This window comes from Gadus morhua, chromosome 17 (genome assembly GCF_902167405.1).
Source record: "Gadus morhua chromosome 17, gadMor3.0, whole genome shotgun sequence".
Taxonomy (NCBI): Eukaryota; Metazoa; Chordata; class Actinopteri; order Gadiformes; family Gadidae; genus Gadus; species Gadus morhua.
The window spans coordinates 18,840,236-18,857,735 of NC_044064.1; the positions used below are offsets into that span (position 1 = coordinate 18,840,236).

The 17,500-nt window shown below is 51.9% G+C and overlaps 1 protein-coding gene across 1 annotated transcript in view; it reads left to right on the top strand.

Annotated features, from left to right (window-relative positions):
* hecw2a (HECT, C2 and WW domain containing E3 ubiquitin protein ligase 2a) overlaps positions 1–17,500 on the top strand; it is a 50,368-nt gene that overhangs the window by 4,054 nt on the left and 28,814 nt on the right. The window contains exons 2-12 of the mRNA XM_030338916.1: positions 5,195–6,064; positions 8,836–8,943; positions 9,934–10,028; positions 10,295–10,361; positions 11,196–11,365; positions 13,068–13,207; positions 13,518–13,618; positions 14,763–15,670; positions 15,916–16,216; positions 16,358–16,453; positions 17,093–17,243. Coding sequence (XP_030194776.1) covers positions 5,683–6,064; positions 8,836–8,943; positions 9,934–10,028; positions 10,295–10,361; positions 11,196–11,365; positions 13,068–13,207; positions 13,518–13,618; positions 14,763–15,670; positions 15,916–16,216; positions 16,358–16,453; positions 17,093–17,243 — 2,519 coding nt within the window. The 5' untranslated portion in view covers positions 5,195–5,682. The remainder of the gene's footprint in view (positions 1–5,194; positions 6,065–8,835; positions 8,944–9,933; positions 10,029–10,294; positions 10,362–11,195; positions 11,366–13,067; positions 13,208–13,517; positions 13,619–14,762; positions 15,671–15,915; positions 16,217–16,357; positions 16,454–17,092; positions 17,244–17,500) is intronic.

The window sequence follows — 17,500 nt, forward strand, 5'->3', positions numbered from 1 at the left end:
ACATGCACGTATAAACACTGCCACAACCGAACATGCACATTGTTGCCTACGAATGCATCAATACAGTTAACAAAGAATAGATCGCTCACTGATAAACAGATGTGCAAACACGCACACACACACACACACACATACAGACACACATATCCATCATGCACATAAACACGTACACACACCAATGCAGACAGATAGAAGGAAAATCCTTTCAGTGACATCCCCGCACCTTTCAACCACGCATCCAATCAGCCCCCCCCACCACAAACACACACACACACACACACACACACACACACACACACACACACACACACACACACACACACACACACACACAGCCAAGCACACACACACAAAATCCTCTTAAGCTGCAGTAAATCCTCCTAGCTGCTGCGTCTTTGTTTATAGTTTACCTTCAACCCTAAATAACACCAAATAAGTAACACTATATTATGTATTGTTATATTATTATTAGAGCTGTCATTTAAACGCGTTATTAACGGCGTTAACGCAAAGCAAATTTAACGGCGCTAAATTTTTTATTGCGCGATTAACGCAATTATTTTATTTAAAAAAAAAACAGCACTTTTTTTTCTTTGGCTCAAAACAAAGAAGCAGTAGCCTGACTGCTATGTTCAAATGACATTTGTTCAAAGCAGTCGTTTAATTGCACTATAGGCTCTTTTTTTGTATCGTCCTGTTTTGATCAGTATATGCCAATGTTGTTATCAATAAAAAATAATTTGCACAAGGCAAGCCAATGCACTTCACCATGTTGATAAGAGAATTAAAATGCGAAGAATTATGGGACAAAAAAATCAAGGGATATTTAGCATAGAAAAATATTTTGTGATTAATCACGATTAATCGTGAGTTAACTATGACATTAATGCGATTAATCACGATTAAATATTTTAATCGCTTGACAGCTCTAATTATTATAGTATGTATATATATATCTTACAGACCACTGTGCGGGATGGCTGCATCCATCCTACTCTATCGTACTCTATGATGTTAAATTATATTATACTCAATACTGCTCTATTCTATTCCATCATTTTCCATAGTATTATCTTATATTACATTCCATTAGTCTCTATTACATCCCATTGTGGTTATATATTGTATCATCATATCCGATTCTATTCAATATGATTCTATTCTACTCTATTATATTTGATTATATTCCACTCCAGCTCTCCTTCGCAATGCTTCAGTCAGCCGTTAATCTCTGAACAGGCCAGCTGTGCTCCCTTTAAATTAGGATTAGGATCCCAAATAAAGAGAGACAACAGTCTTGGAGAGGTCCTGGGAGTCAGAGGGGGCAAAATAATCCATCTGGATGGAATCCAGTCACCACTAGTGTTGGTGTTGGTGGTGGTGGTGGTGGTGGTGGTGGTGGTAGTGGTGATGGTGGTGGTGGTGGTGGTGGTGGTAGGGATAGAGGTGGAGGTGGCGATGGCCATGGTAGTGGTGGTGGTGGTGGTTGAATGGTGGCTGTGGTGGTTGAGGTGGACGTTGAGGTTGAGGTGGCACTGGCAGTGGTGGCTGGGGTGGTGGTGGTGGAGTTGTCGGTGGTGGTGGCTGTGGTGGTGGAAGTGGAGGTGGATGTGGATGTGGTGGTGGTGGACGTGGTGGTGGGCGTGGTGGTGGTGGTGGTGGACGTGGTGGCGCTGTTGGTGGTGGAGGTGGAGGTGGAGGTGGTGGTAGTGGTGGTGGTGGAGGTGGATGTGGTGGCGCTGTTGGTGGTGGTGGTGGAGGTGGATGTGGGGGTGGTGGTGGAGTTGTCGGTGATGGTGGTGGCTGTGGTGGTGGTAGTGGTAGTTGAGGTGGACGTGGTGGTGGTGGTGGAGGTGGTGGTGGTGGCGCTGTTGGTGGTGGTGGTGGTGGTGGTGGTGGTGGTGGTGGTAGTGCTGTTGGTGGTGGGGTGCCCTTCCCGGAGGTCATGCTGTGTTGTCTGATATCTGGAGCCTTGGGGGGTAGGGCTCTGCTCTCCCTCCAGGCCCAGCCAGGGGAGACAGAAGCCAGCCTCCTCTCCTCCTGCGACTGGCCACCCTGGAAGGAATGTCTGTGGGGCTGAGGGCTGTGGGGTGGGGGCGCTGGGGGGGGGGGGGGGGGGGGGGGGGGGGGGGGGGGGTGAGGGCTGTGGGGTGGAGCCTGAGGGATGGGGGGTGAGGGGAGGGGGCTGAGGGGTGGGGGGTGGGGGTTATGTAACGCAGCACTGGTGCTTACATGTACCTGCTCTCTTTTCCTCTCTGAACTGTGCTTAGAGAAACAAGTCCCTGCTGTGCCCTGCATGTGTGTGTGTGTGTGTGTGTGTGTGTGTGGTGTGTGTGGTGTGTGTGTGTGTGTGTGTGTGTGGTGTGTGTGGTGTGTGTGGTGTGTGTGGTGTGTGTGTGTGTGTGTGTGTGTGTGTGTGTGTGTGTGCTTGCAGGCCTGCGTGCCTGCTGTGTGAGTGCGTACGTGTGTGTGTGTCTAAAAGAGTATGTTCCATTGTAAGAAGGATTTACTCATGCCTTCATCCATGATGAAGGTTTTATTCAGTCATAAATCCCTTGATTGTGTGTGTGTGTGTGTGTGTGTGTGTGTGTGTGTGTGTGTGTGTGTGTGTGTACAATGCATGTGTACATGATTCATATATTTGTTTCAATGTGAACGCATGCATGGGTACTGCGTGCGCATATAATCTGTGTGTGTGTGTGTGTGTGTGTGTGTGTGTGTGTGTGTGTGTGTGTGTGTGTGTGTGTGTGTGTGTGTGTGTGTGTGTGTGTGTGTGTGTGCTTGCTTGCATGTTTCCGTGCTTGCTTGCGTGTGTGTGTGCATAATGTGTGTGTGTGTGTGTGTGATTGCGCTTGCGTGTGTGTGCGTACTTGGTGCATGTGCGGCATGCTGCATGTGTGTGTGGTAATCTCATGGGTTCAGCAGCATCAAGCCTTCCCTCTTGTCATATGAAAATCCCCCATCGTGGCTCTGAGCTCTGAAGCTCAGCCAATCAGCATAAATAGAGCCACCTCACCACGAAGTTATCTTCTGCTGGGACACATAACGTGATTCATTTATCTTATTAAAAAACTGTGCAGGCCTACACAGTTCAAAAGACACAGCTACGGTCGTAATGCGTTCATCCTCAAATAGCCAGCCGCCAATCACTGAAGAACGTATTCATACAGATGTCACGCAGAACCCACAAATGATCCGTAATGTCGCTAATCGGAGCAGAATCTGTTTCTGAATCCGCCAGTTCTGTAAAATAAGTGGCCGATCAATAGAAGAAAGGCCAACAGGTTTCCACACGACCCTGCCATGAGTGTCAACTGCCCTTCAAAGTCCTTTGCCCTCAACCTCCCAAATGAGTCTGTGAACTCCCCCATGCAGTCTCCTTCCTCGAGGATGGTGTGAACGCCAGCCAGCGTCTCCTGGTCCCTTAATGAATCAAGGGAATGACAGATCCATTGTATATGCTTCTGCTGCTGCTGCTGCTTCAGCTTCTATTCCCCATCACTCCATGAGGCTGTTCTTCTCTGATGACAGTTCTGATGTCAGTGCTGTTGACCGGGTGTTGGTGACCCATGCATCCCTTCCCTCCTGTGTGTCCTGCTCATAGAGTGTGCTTATTCACATCAGAGTGGGTCTGGAGGGAACAGATCTGTAAACAAAAGATCTGTGTGAATGTCATGGTAAGTCTTCTTGCCAACGTATTACTAGTCATGCTTAGCTCCAACAGGCCGCCTCCCCCTGGTCAGCCCGGACCTAAAGGAACTATTAGGCCGTGCCTTAGCTCACATTTCACCACACTGCTTTTCCATCAAAAAAAAGAACACAAAACAAATAAATATATGTCTATAATAATGAAGCTGTGGTTGGCCAGTTTCTGTCCAGAAGCAGTCCCGTGCGCGTTCCTGTCACCATTTCAAACAAAATGGCGGCTGGTTGCCGGCGTGACATTGCTGTCCCCCGGTGGCTTCTGAACAGGCCTTGGCTGATTTAAAAGCATCCTTCCAGCCACAAACAGCTGCCTGCCGGCTCCCTCTGTTCCCACCGAGACATCCTGTTCTGAGAGAGCGTAGGAGTGTAGTTAAAGATTTGTGTGTGTGTGTGTGTGTGTGTCTGCGTGTGTGTGTGTACTGCACTCGTCTCTCTTTGCTATATTGTGCGTGCCTGAGGCTTGCATGTGCCTATTTGTGTGTGTCTCTCTCTCTGCTTGTCTCTGTCTTTGGAGATAGGTTGACCTGAAGGGCTTCCATTTGTTTTTTTTGCTGTTCTAATTCCTGAAAATGAATCCAAATAAAGTGAAACTAAGCGCTATAGCTCTCTCATATACCTCTCTCTCCTGCTCTGTCTCCATGTCTCTCGTCCTCAGCGCATGTTGGGAACAGCCACCGGGTCTTTAGTGAATGTGCTTCTAATTGAATCGGCTCACCCTAGCATCCTCCCCAGAGCGTACTGTACCGCCCAGCGGGGGTAAAAGCACCAAGACTATTAAACACTACGGAGCATCAAACACTTAGATGCAGGTTAATATCGATGTTTCTGCTGGTGTTATGGTCAAACAGCGGGCCGCCGGCACGGGGCTGCCCGTGGACCGCAGGTTTAAAGGGGGTGAAATAATAGAAGGTTCCAGTGTGGTTATCCGTCTCTGAGAGGGGGGCCTTGACAGCCCACAGGGCCCCAGATGAATGATGTGTGTTCACCTCCCCCCTCCACCGCTGTTACTCTGTCAGGGTGATTTGGTACTTTCTCTCTGGCGCTTTCTCCTCACCTCTTTCTCCCTCTTTTCCACCCTCTCGCTGCCTTTCTCCTCCCTGTCTTGCTCTTTCCATTAGCCTTTCTGTCTCGCCAACTCAATTTGCCTTTCCTCCGTCGCTGGGTCTCTGGCTGTCTGTCGTTCTGTCTGTTTCACACTTTGTTGGTTCTCTGTCCATCTGCCTGCCCCTCTTACTCTCTCTCTCTCTCTCTCTGTCTCTGTCTCTGTCTCTGTCTCTCTCTCTCTCTCTCTCTCTCTCTCTCTCTCTCTCTCTCTCTCTCTCTCTCTCTCTCTCTCTCTCCTCTCTCTCTCTCTCTCTCTCTCTCTCTCTCTCTCTCTCTCTCTCTCTCTATCTCTCTCTCTCTCTCTGTCTCTGTCTCTCTCTCTCTCTCTCTCTCTCCCCCTCTCTCTCTAGTATTTAACTCTAACCTCTCCTTCTCCATCCATCAGGGTGCTGTGGTTGTCGAACTTGGACGAGGAAGCTCGGGTTCTGATCTCATCCAGAGTCTCCACCATGGTCCCTGGTGCGGACCCCCTGGCCCCAGTCTGAGAGGGTCTTCATGGAGAAGGACCACCAGGACCTCTACCCACCTGATCTTCTATCTGGGTGCTGCTACCTAGGTCTCTCTTGGACTAGGTTGCCTCTAGTGGACTCCTTTTCCAAGGTGAGCACCTGAACAACAGCGCTACCTATGTCTCCGCCCACCCCGAGCCCACCCCAGAGAACAATCCCCAAAGAACACCTGCCGACAAACCTGAACCCACCTGTCAGCTCCAAGCTCCCCATGTCCCCTCCAACCCAGCGCTCCCCGGGCCAGTGAGGAGACCCCCGTTACACCGTAGAGTGTTTGAGTCCCCCGGAATACTGCCTCTCCCCTCCCCGTCCACCCCCCTCCGCCCTGAGCTCCTTTTGACGTCCCCACCCGCCCGACACCACCATGCGTCCGTCCCTGGCCACCGCCGTGCTGCCCCCCCGGACCCGCAGTCAGAACCCCCCCCACCTGGCCGTGGGCAGCCGGGAGCACCTGTCGGCTCCGCGGCGGCGGAGCCCCCACCTGCGCCACACCCTGAGCCCGGACAACCTGCGCACGCTGGCGGAGCGGGGCGGTGCGGCCAACGCCGACTCTGTGTCGGGGGCCAGCGGCCCCATGGGGCTCCCGAGGGCCAACAGCGACACGGACCTGGTGAGCTCGCAGAGCCGCTCCTCGCTCACGGCGTCCACGCTGGAGTTCACGCTGAACCGCGGCCAGAACCTGGTCATCTCCTGGGACATCAAGGAGGAGGTGGACGCCACCGACTGGATCGGCCTGTACCACATCGGTGAGGCCCCGGCTGCTGTAGTCCATTGTCCCTTACTGTCACCTTACTTAACGGGGGAAGAGCACGCTATTTCGACTTATCCCTTTGCTTTAGACTGTTTTACTTCTGCTAACTCAGAAAAATCGAAGTCCGAGCCAGGGGGGGGTATTCGTGCCCACTGAGAACGCCCCTCAATGAGTGTGTGAAACGGCTCGCTCGGGCTTCAACTTTATTTCCGTAACACTCTGTGAGTCCGACTGTGCTGTGGGCGGCCCTGCATTACAGAAGCACCGCCTCCCGGCTATCTGCAATGTTTACAACTTCTTGCGGGTGTGGATTTTCCGACTCATGCGCAAAGCATTCGCAACAGAGGGGGCGTGCTGACCGATAACATCGGCCTGGGCCCCCCCCCACGGGAGGGGGGCCCTAAAGCGACACGATACAAATCCGCTTTTGAAAGATGCTGAAATTGGTCTTGCATAAATGAACAGTGTGAGAATATTAAGCAGAATTTTTGACAAACATGCATGTAACCCTATTACCCTATAGGGGTATATATAGTACCCCCACTGCAATTATTAATCCTAAAAAAAGCATGTTATGTGATCTTCAAGGAAAACAAGACTATAGAGGAAAGGTCTTCACCATAAAAGTTGGACAATGATCAGGAATTAGTAGCTGACTGAATACTGTGGTTAGTGCACCAATGTGTCTCTCCAAGAAAAAGAAAACTCTGAGGTTCAAACAAACCACGGCCGCTCGCGGGGCGAACCTGACGCCAGCTGTCCTCGGGGTTAGCTGATTGTGGCGCTTTTATTTCGGGGAGCTGAGAATAGCCAGGTAGCATCTTGCGTTGGAGCCTCCTGCTCTGAGCGTCGATACTGAAACGCTTAGCGGGCGGGGGGCCGGGGGCTGAGTCGACACCACCACAGCTTCCCCTCGGTGTACGATAACAGAAACCCTCACCGAACACACACACCTCTCCGCCGCCGTCCGGGGTGGGCTCCCATAGTGCAGCTAATCCTGCTCAGCGACAGGAATCTGACAGGGGGGGGGGGGGTTGGAATACACGGCCTGGCGCGGCCTGGCCGGCCGTCAACCTTGAACAGTTAACGATATTTGAACATCAGAGGCGGTAAAAACAATAGCTCAGCGGTTGTGTGCTACCGGCATCGTGTGGTTTGCCGTGCCGCTCTATTTATGACCGATTCCGCGTGTTCGCTGCGACTGAAAGGTTAAACCAAACCCAGATGGAGACGGAGTGAAGCTCCTCTCGTCGCCTCGTCGATACGAAGACCTCCAGCGCCGCCCGGGGGGCGCTCGTCTTCTGACCCGGAGCCTCCCGGCGGGCAGGGCGGTGTCTGAGGAGTATTAGTGACATGTGACGGGTGGAAGGCCGGGCTGCATGCTATCGATCTCCAGGGGCCATCAGGACTTCATTACCGCCGCGGGGTCGCCGGCGGGCCCCTGAGGCCGCTGCTTTCCACTACTAAGCAGACATTCAATGATAGGCGACCCTCACAACGCCCTCGTCCTGCTGCCACTTACCTTCACACACACACAAACACACACATAGGCCTGCACGCACAATCATACCCGTCCTGGTGTGCATAGGCCCACAGACACAGGGGTGCACTGCACATACAAACACATTATATAAAGTAGTTTAATGTATCAACCGTAACAACCGTAATACGCCACGTCAACACACCCACACAGACAAACACAAGCACACACACACACACATACATACACACACACACACACACACACACACACACACACACACACACACACACACACACACACACACACACACGCACACACTAACACATAAAGACACACACACACACACACACACACGCGCACCGCCTGACTGACTGTAAATGACTTGCATGTGTGTGCAGACACATAAAAATGCAAATTGTTACGCACACACTTGCGCATGCACACAAAGACACACACATATCGCTTGACAGTGCTTCCGTTGCGCATCAGCTGAGCCTGATGGTTCATTTTCCTGATGTGCGTGCGTGCGTGCGTGCGTGCGTGCGTGCGTGTGTCTGTGCAGGTGCGCGTGCCAGTGTTTAAAGTGCTTCATGCAGCGGAATCCCCCTCAGCCTGTATGGGTTGTTTTTCCTCTAGAGGTTATAGTGGAGGTATTTTAAGAGCTCCATGTTTGAGAGGTTACGTTCTCGAGGTTTTGGAGAGAGAGGACGGTCACCACCCCGAGCGGTGTGAGGGTGGGGTCGAGGACCCCTCTGCTGTGTTTGGGTGATGATGTCATCGAGATGAGGTCATCACAAGCGTTGGCCGGGCCGACCTGTTCCCGCTAGTGCCCCCGTCTCCCGCTGTCCTCTTCCTCACCGCGTTGTAGAAAGACGATCCTAACGTGAAGATATACGCTCAGGATGACTCTGAAGTAGACGCATAGTGTTGATGGTACTACAATGCATTCCTTTGTTTGCTAGAATGTTCTCTTCCCTTCTGAGAGACACAACCCTTATTATTTTGTGATTAAAGGGATATTTTACTTTCTAAGAGTATTGCAGTCATTTATGGAAAATTGTGCCAGTTTTCCGTAAGATGTACCTTAAATCTCTTAAAAAAAATAGAATCTTGCCACATTCACATATTGCTCTGCTCCAAAAGCCTGCAATGTTCTTTCTTATCTGAAGGCTCCACCAATGTAAAGTACATAGAAGCAGCACAATGTTTTTATGTACTAACCATGATCATGATCAGTTTAACAGCAGCAGGCACAGCATTAACCTAACCTGGTGGTGTTCCAGATGAGACCAGCCCCTCCAACGTGTGGGACTGCAAGAACAGAGGAGTCAACGGCACCCAGAGAGGCCAGATCGTCTGGAGGCTGGAGGCTGGACCCTACTTCATGGAGCGTAAGGCACCCGGGCAGGCTGGGAGAGGGGGAGACGGGGGAGTAGGGGGGAGAGAGGGGAGAGGGGGGGAAGAGGAGAGGGGGGAGCAGGGGGGAGGGGGAGAGAGGGGAGAGGAGAGAGAGGGGAGAGGGGGGGAGAGGGGGGAGAGGAGAGAGGGGAGAGGGGGGAGAGGGGGGAGAGGAGAGGGGGGAGTAGGGGGGAGAGAGGGGATAGGGGAGAGGGGGGAGCAGGGGGGAGGGGGAGAAAGGGGGAGAGAGGGGAGAGGAGAGAGAGGGGAGAGGGGGGAGAGGAGAGAGGGGAGAGGGGGGGGTAAGGGGGAGGGAGGGGATAGGGGAGAGGGGGGAGCAGGGGGGAGGGGGAGAGAGAGGGGAGAGGAGAGAGAGCGGAGAGGGGGGAGAGGAGAGAGGGGGGAGTAAGGGGGAGAGGGGGGAGCAGGGGGGAGGGGAGAGAGGGGGAGAGAGGGGAGAGGAGAGAGAGCGGAGAGGGGGGAGAGGAGAGAGGGGAGAGGGGGAAGTAAGGGGGAGGGAGGGGATAGGGGAGAGGGGGGAGCAGGGGGGAGGGGGAGAGAGGGGAGAGGAGAGAGAGGGAAGAGGGGGGAGTAGGGGGGAGAGAGGGGATAGGGGAGAGGGGGGAGCAGGGGGGAGGGGGAGAGAGGAGACAGAGGGGAGACGGGGGAGAAAGGGGAGAGGAGACAGAGCGGAGAAGGGGGGGAGACAGGGGAGAGGGGAGAAAGGGGGAGAGAGGGGAGAGGAGACAGAGGGGAGAGGGGAGAGGGTGGAGAGGGGGGGAGAGGGGGGAGGGGAGAGAGGGAGAGGGGGGAGAGGAAGAGGGGTGAATCCAGCTCTGCGGTCCAGTTCATGGTCCTTCATTGAGCCCTTTTCAGCCCTTCACCCACGAGCTCCAGCCGCTATTAGCAAGGACGGGTCCTGACTGAACTGATGGAGGACCTCAAAGACGGACAGCCCAGCTAATGTGCTTGTCTGTGTGCAGCTGAGACCAAGGTGTGCTTTAAGTACTACCACGGAGTGAGTGGAGCCCTTCGCGCCACCACGCCCTGCATCACCGTGAAGAACCCGGGAGTCCTGGTACCTACACCCCTCACACACTCATGCATGTCTATGTGGGTACAGGAGAGGGAGGGAGAGGGGGCGAGAGAGGCTGTAGTGTTGTGCATGTAGCTGGATTTATTGCACATTGCTACCATTCGAAAGAGAGAGAGGGTGTGTGTGGGTGTCTAGGGGAAAGTCACAGAGAGAGAACAGTGTGTGTGTGTGTGTGTGTCAGAGAGAGAGAGAGAGACATAGAGAGAGCATGGTGCTGCATGTCTTTATTATGACCCTGTCTGTGTCAGGTCGAGGGATTATCAGAACAGGTGGGGACGGACCACCCCCGGAAACTCATCAGCTTCACTCTGACAGGTGAGCTGTCACGTGTGTGAGTGTGCTTGTTTATGATAATGTGTGTTTGTATCTGTGTGTCTCTGTGTGTGTGTGTGTGTGTGTGTGTGTGTGTGTGTGTGTGTGTCTGTGCGTGTGAGAGTGTGAGTGTGTGTGTGATTGTCTTGGCACAAGATAGAGGTTTCGGCCTAATAAATCCAGGCCCTCCAGATTTGATGCTGTGAAATGTCTCAGGAACATTGGAGAGCTTTGACAGGTGGTGTTACCACATATATTAGCTGCTCACTGCTGTCCAAAAGTCTGTGGTTTCTGAGTCAACATTTGACATAAAGAACATCTTCATTGCCATCCTCATCCTCATCATCATCACCATCACCATCTTATCTTTATCACCATAATGGGCGTAATCATGTATGAATTACGATGATAATTTTGATTGGATGGCTTAAAATATGACATAGAAATAGGCACGCATTTGCCTATTTAATTGTGGTGATGGTGGTGAATCAGGGTGTCTTTAGATGGTGACTGGTGACCAAGTCTTTAGATGGTGACTGGTGACCAAGCTGACTGAAACAACAGATTTGTTGGCAGCAGTGAGCTGCTATTACATGTAGAGTACTCCACATTATAAAATAATTTTTGATGCTGTTATTTTGTAGCTTTGTTGTTGTTATTATATGCTTTTTACTCTATGTAAGGTGACCTTGGGTGACTTGACAGGCGCCAAAAATCAAATGTATTATTATTATTTTTCCTCCTCAAAGCTCTCCAATGACAGTTCACAGTTCACCTCCCCTGCCCCCAGTGCCTCTGGGGTAGCAGGTTGCTAACCTCTGCCTTTTGTTGTGCCAGATCTCCGGGCCACGGGTCTGAAAAAGGGGATGTTCTTCAACCCTGACCCCTACCTGAAGATGTCCATCCACCCGGGGAAGAGGAGTATGTTCCCCACCTTCAGTCACCACGGCCAGGAGAGGCGCTCCGCCATCATCGCCAACACCACCAACCCCGTGTGGCACGGAGAGGTAGTGCTCACCGTCAACACGTTAGCACTCTGGTTAGGGCTCTAGTTATCAGGTTAGCACTCTGGTTAGGGCTCTAGTTATCAGGTTAGCACTCTGGTTAGGGCTCTAGTTATCAGGTTAGCACTCTGGTTAGGGTTCTAGTTATCAGGTTAGCACTCTGGTTAGGGCTCTAGTTATCAGGTTAGCACTCTGGTTAGGGCTCTAGTTATCAGGTTAGCACTCTGGTTTGGGCTCTAGTTATCAGGTTAGCACTCTGGTTAGGGCTCTAGTTATCACGTTAGCACTCTGGTTAGGGCTCTAGTTATCAGGTTAGCACTCTGGTTAGGGCTCTAGTTATCAAGTTAGCCCTCTAGTTAGGGCTCTAGTTATCAAGTTAGCCCTCTGGTTAGGGCTCTAGTTATCAGGTTAGCACTCTGGTTAGGGCTCTAGTTATCAATTTAGCACTCTGGTTAGGGCTCTAGTTATCAGGTTAGCACTCTGGTTAGGGCTCTAGTTATCAAGTTAGCACTCTGGTTAGGGCTCTATTTATCAAGTTAGCATTCTGGTTAGGGCTCTAGTTATCAAGGTATAAGTAGCGCTCACCATCAGCAAGTTAGCACTCTGGTTAGGGCTCCAGTTATCAAGTTATAGTTATTGCTCACTGTCAGTAAGTAAGCACTCTGGTCAGGGCTCAAGTTATCAAGTTAGCATTCTGGTAAGGGCTCTAGTTATCAAATTATAGGTAGTGCTCACTGTCAGCAAGTTAGCACTCTGTTAGGCCTCTAGTTCTCAAGTTAGTATTCTGGTTAGGGCTCTAGTCATCAAGTTAGCATTCTGGTTCGATCTCTAGTTCTCAAGTTAGCATTTTGGTTAGGGCTCTAGTTATCAAGTTAACATTCTGGTTAGTTATTAAGTTATAGTTATTGCTCACAGCAAGCTATTAAGATAGCATTCTGGTTATTAAGTTATCAAGTCATCAAGTTATCATTCTGGTTAGGGCTCTAGTTGCCAAGTTATCATTACTGCTCACAGCCAGTCATCAAGTAAGCATTCGGGTTAGGGCTTTAGTAATCAAATAATAGTTATTACTCACAGCTAGCTATTAAGTTAGCAATCTGGTTAGGGCTCTAGTTATCAAGTTATAGGTAGTGCTAACAGCCAGTCATCAAGTTAGCATTCTGGTTAGGGCTCTAGTTATCAAGTTATCATTAGTGCTCAGAGCCTGTCCTCAAGATAGCATACTAGTTAGGGCTCTAGTTATCAAGTTATAGTTATTGCTCACAGCTAGCTATTAAGTTAGCATTCTGTTTAGGGCCCTAGTTATCAAGTTATAGGTTTTGCTCACAGCTAGCAATTAAGTTAGCATTCTGGTTAGGGCTCTAGTTATGAAGTTATAGTTATTGCTCACAGCTAGCTATTAAGTTAGCATTCTGGTTAGGGCTCTAAATATCAAGTTATAGTTAGTGCTCCCAGCAAGCTATTGAGTTAGTTTTCTGGTTAGGGTTCTAGTAATCCAGCACTCATAGCCAGCATTCCTGTCAGTGTTCTACTTAGCACTCACAGCTAGGGCTCCTGTTAGTTAGTGCTCTAGTTAACCCTCTGGCATTCTATTAGTGTTACAATATTCCAATGTAAATATATGAAACATGTTTTGGATTTATCAGTTCAAATTTAAGATAATTTTGAAAATAAGAAAATGCAATTTTTCTGAATCTCTCTCCAGAAATATACTTTCGTAGCACTTATGACAGACATACTGTACATCGAGGTCAAGGATAAGTTTGCAAAAAGTCGACCAATCATCAAACGCTTCTTGGGTCAGCTGACAATTCCTGTTCAGAGGCTCATTGAGAAGATTCCTGGGTAAGTGAAGCGCACACAAACATGTGTTGCTCTAGTAAAAACCAAACCAGATGAGAAAAAAGACACAATAAAAGCTACACAAATCAGTACACATAATTCTATGATCACACAACATTGCATTCTCACATTATTCTATAACTCAAGAGATTCAATAAGATATACACCCCTACACAATCGTTATTAAAAAGATGATTTGATATATTGTCATTTCTGTGGATGTCTTTGCGTCACACACCCTTTACACTGCATAGACAGTCCAGTTAGACGACATCCACCACCCTCTCCCTCCCCTCTCCCCGTCTCCCCCCAGGGTCCAGCCCGTCTCCTTCTCTCTGTGTCGCCGGCTGCCCACCGAGCACGTCAGCGGGCAGATGCAGTTCAGAGTGGAGCTCACCTCCACCGGGCCCGACGGTGAGCCCACCCACGACCCCCCCTCACAGAGAGACCCTCCTATTGGACAGCCCTGCTTTAGACGCCATGCTCCAGTTCAAACACGCTTTGGAAGAAGTACTCTTATATCAGAAAAGAAGAGAGAATTACGGCTCAACATGCTGTGTGTGTTGCTCAAATATGAACTGTGTTTATTTTGGGCCTCTTTAATTATGTATGAAGTCATTGATTCATCATCTTTGATGATGATTCATTGTGTATTGATGTTTACTGACAAGTTATTACTATTATAGGAACTAATGCAGTGCAAAAGGTTGTGTTCTGAACGAGCAGATCGCTGGGCCTCCCGCATGGCCGCGTGCAGCTCGTTCGAGATCCGCTCGTTCAAACCGGTTCACCCTCCCCACGGCCGCTCCGCCGGTCCTCAGTGCCTGTCAGGAACGGACCGATTGTTGCAGCTTTCTCGAGTATCGCTCATCCAAATAACTTTGTACCTGCTCAGCGCCAAGTCAGTTGAACCGAATGTTGACAAGAAAACTGAATCAGACAGACCTACAGAGACTCTTCTAATGAGTGAGCGTAACATAACCTAGTATACCCAGTACAGTACAGTACAGTACAGTACAGTACAGTACAGTACAGTACAGTACAGTTCAGTACAGTACAGTACAGTACGGTACAGTGTCCAAGTGAACTGCAGCCAGTGAACCGTTGCTCGTGTAGGGCCACTGTCGACATAGTTTGAGACACTCGAGCCCTCGAGGCCCGCCCCCAAAGCCACGCCCCACAAAGCCCCGCCCCCGAAGCCCTGTCCCCGCTGCTGCACAGAGCGCCACTGGTTGTTGGTTTGGTTCCCAGTTGATTGACATGGAGCGCTTCACTCCGCTGAACTCCCTCGGGTCCCAGCGAGACGCACGCCGAGTGGGACGTAGATCAACGAGATAAAAGACGTACACTCACAGAGATACCTGTCTTTATCGGTAGATAGCTCTCGTAATCTGGGGATAACTTTATCAAGCAGATGTATAATGTTACCTTGTTCAGTCGTTTTGTTGTTCGGATATTGTTTTATTGTATGCTGTCCCCTTGATCTCAGGGCCAAAGTCCAACCCCATCTATTCCAGCCCTGCCGTCTGATTGGCTCTCTCCCTCTCTGCGTCCCCAGGGGCGTCCCCCGACTCCATCATCGGCCTGTCGTCCCTGAACGGGGCCCCGGGAACCCCGTCCGACGACGAGGACCTGCCCCACCACCTCCCGGGCATGGTGCACTCGGCCCACTCCCCCACCGGCTCCCACTGCTCCCAGGCCCTCTGGGGGGGCGGGGCCGCGGCGTACCACCCCCAGAAGGACGTGGCGGCGGTGGGCGGCGCCGAGGCCATGTTCGTGGGCGGGGCCGAAGGGCTGTCGGGTCACGAGAGGCTCCTGAGGTCGCTCAGCGAGGGCCTGGACGCCATCGAGGCGCCCAAGGGCCCGGGGGAGCGACCGCTGGGCGCCGCCTCGCCCCAGCTGCGCTCCAGCTTCCCCACGCACACGCGCCTCAGCGCCATGCTGCACATCGACTCGGACGAGGACGACGAGCGCTCCTCGGGCGCCCAGGACCTCACCCCCGTCCCGGGATCCCCCCTGCTGCTCAACGGAGGGGGGGACCCCTCGGAGATGGGCCCGCTGGAGGAGGAGGAGGACCCCTTCCCCGAGACCCGGCCGGACCCGGGCCGGTTGGCGCCGGCTCCGCCCCCGGCGCCAGACCCGGCGGGGGCGGAGCCGCGCGGCCGGGCCCGGCCGGCTGAGGACACGGAGGACGAGGACGGGCTGGCGGAGGAGGAGGGGCTCCCGGACCTGGACCCCGGCCTGGACGACATCTCCGAGCCCGACGTCTTCTCCGAGGTGGACGAGACGCCCTTCACGGAGGCCATGTCCCATCATGCTTTGCAGGGGAGCCTGGAGGAGCAGGAGGAGGGCCGGGCGCTGGGGGAGGACCCTCTGTCGGAGATGGACTCCTGCTCCATGGCGACGGCCCCACAGACCGTGGTCTCGTCCTCTGAGAGCTGTCCCATCACCATGACCACGGCTGTGGTGAGGTGTTTACTATTACATTACAAATGACAATCCCAAGGTGCTTCAGACGTCCATCGGGTGCATGGATTGTCATATGTGATGAAGGCGTTTCATTAGCTGTTCAGATAAGCATCATAAAGGCTAACATTTACATCAGGGGCATGTCCAATCACTTTGACTTGAATCCTTTGATGCAATGCAATATTATTATATATATTAAACATTTGCTTCAAAGGTTTCTAATTGGCCTTGTGTTTAAACAGGACACTGAGGAAGGGGCAGAGACGGCCTTAGATCCAGGGGGACCTGCTGTTCTTGATATCCTGCCAAGCATTCAAGATGCGGTCGACACCATCAGTGTGCAAACTCCAGCCAATCAGGCTGAAGGAGGGTCCGCCTCAGCCAATCAGGAATCCAGCGAGCAGGTTGCGGAGCGAAGGCGGAGCTTACAGGCCAGCGGGGGAGTGGCTGAAGAACAAGTGGAGGGGGCGGAGTCAAGGACACCCAAAGAGGTGGGGCCTGTGGATTCAGATCAGGCTGCCACGGAGACGGACGGGGAGGAAGGTAGAGGACGGAGCGGGACCGAATGAGATCAATGGTTGTCTCGTTGTGCCACGATGCACTCTAATGCAGCAAACAGCCTTTTAGGTTACATATGCAGTTAACCATGTAACTTCATGTCCTCTTTCCCCTCTCTGCGTGTAGGTAGCCAGGTCAACGGCCACCCGGTGCGCTCCTCCCTTCCTACTGTACGCCACGACATGCACCGGTACCAGCGCGTGGACGAGCCCCTGCCCCCCAGTGAGTGCTGCTCGGACCCCCATCACCGCCAGGGTGGGGACCCCCCATATCACCTGCTCTCTGACCCCCTCCCATCAGGGTGGAGACCCCCTGCTGCTGTAATACTCTGCCTCAGGTCTAGGTCTAAAGTCTAGAAGCCGTTTGTGACTGGAGGTGAGTAGCCGGCGGATACATCGATGTCGTGTACATCGAAAGAAGGGAAGCTCTGTGTTTAAGCGTCCATGAAAAGGTCAGCGCCAGGTTCCTCTGACAGGCTCGTGGACTGGAAGGCAGCGGTCCACTCGGTCGGGGGACGGGATGGTGACCCGTGTCCGCAGCCTGAGGGAAGACGCTCTTATAAGCCGTGAACAGCGTGTTGTTGTCTTTCCCACACTGTCTGTGACCTTTAACCCTTGTGGCTCTGCTCAATGATTCCTGGTCCAGTCTCAGCGCTCCTTCTGAAGCTCTCAGCAGATAGATGAATAGATGAATGAATGAAAGACCTGGATCAGCTGGTTGGAGTTGGCTGGTGCAGTTTGCACATGCAGAAGAGTTAATTATGTATCCAGTTTTGGCAAGAAAATGTCATGACTTTAGGCAGAAATAGCCCAATGGCATAGGGTTGAGGTGATGGGTGGACTGAGCGTATTTCCTCTCCAGACTGGGAGGCGAGGATCGACAGCCATGGGAGGATCTTCTTCGTGGACCACGTGAACCGGACCACCACGTGGCAGCGGCCCACGGGGCCCCCGGCCCCCCAGGGCCTCACCCGCTCCAGCTCCATTCAGCAGATGGAGCAGCTGAACCGCAGGTGGGAGGTCATGCAGACCCTCTGAGGAGCGTCACGTAGCAGTCCTCATTCTATCTGACCCCCCAGTGCCCTCAGGAAACACTGAGGGGAAGGGTTTCTCTAAGTAGAAAACACAAGGGTTTAACCGCAGCAACAGCACCACCTCTGGGGAGATCGGTCATTACATGTCATTCTTCTGATTGACTCAAAGTGTTGCTCAATAACCAGTATTTGCTGCTGGTGTTTTCATTTCCATGTTTAGCTACTATTTATTAAGA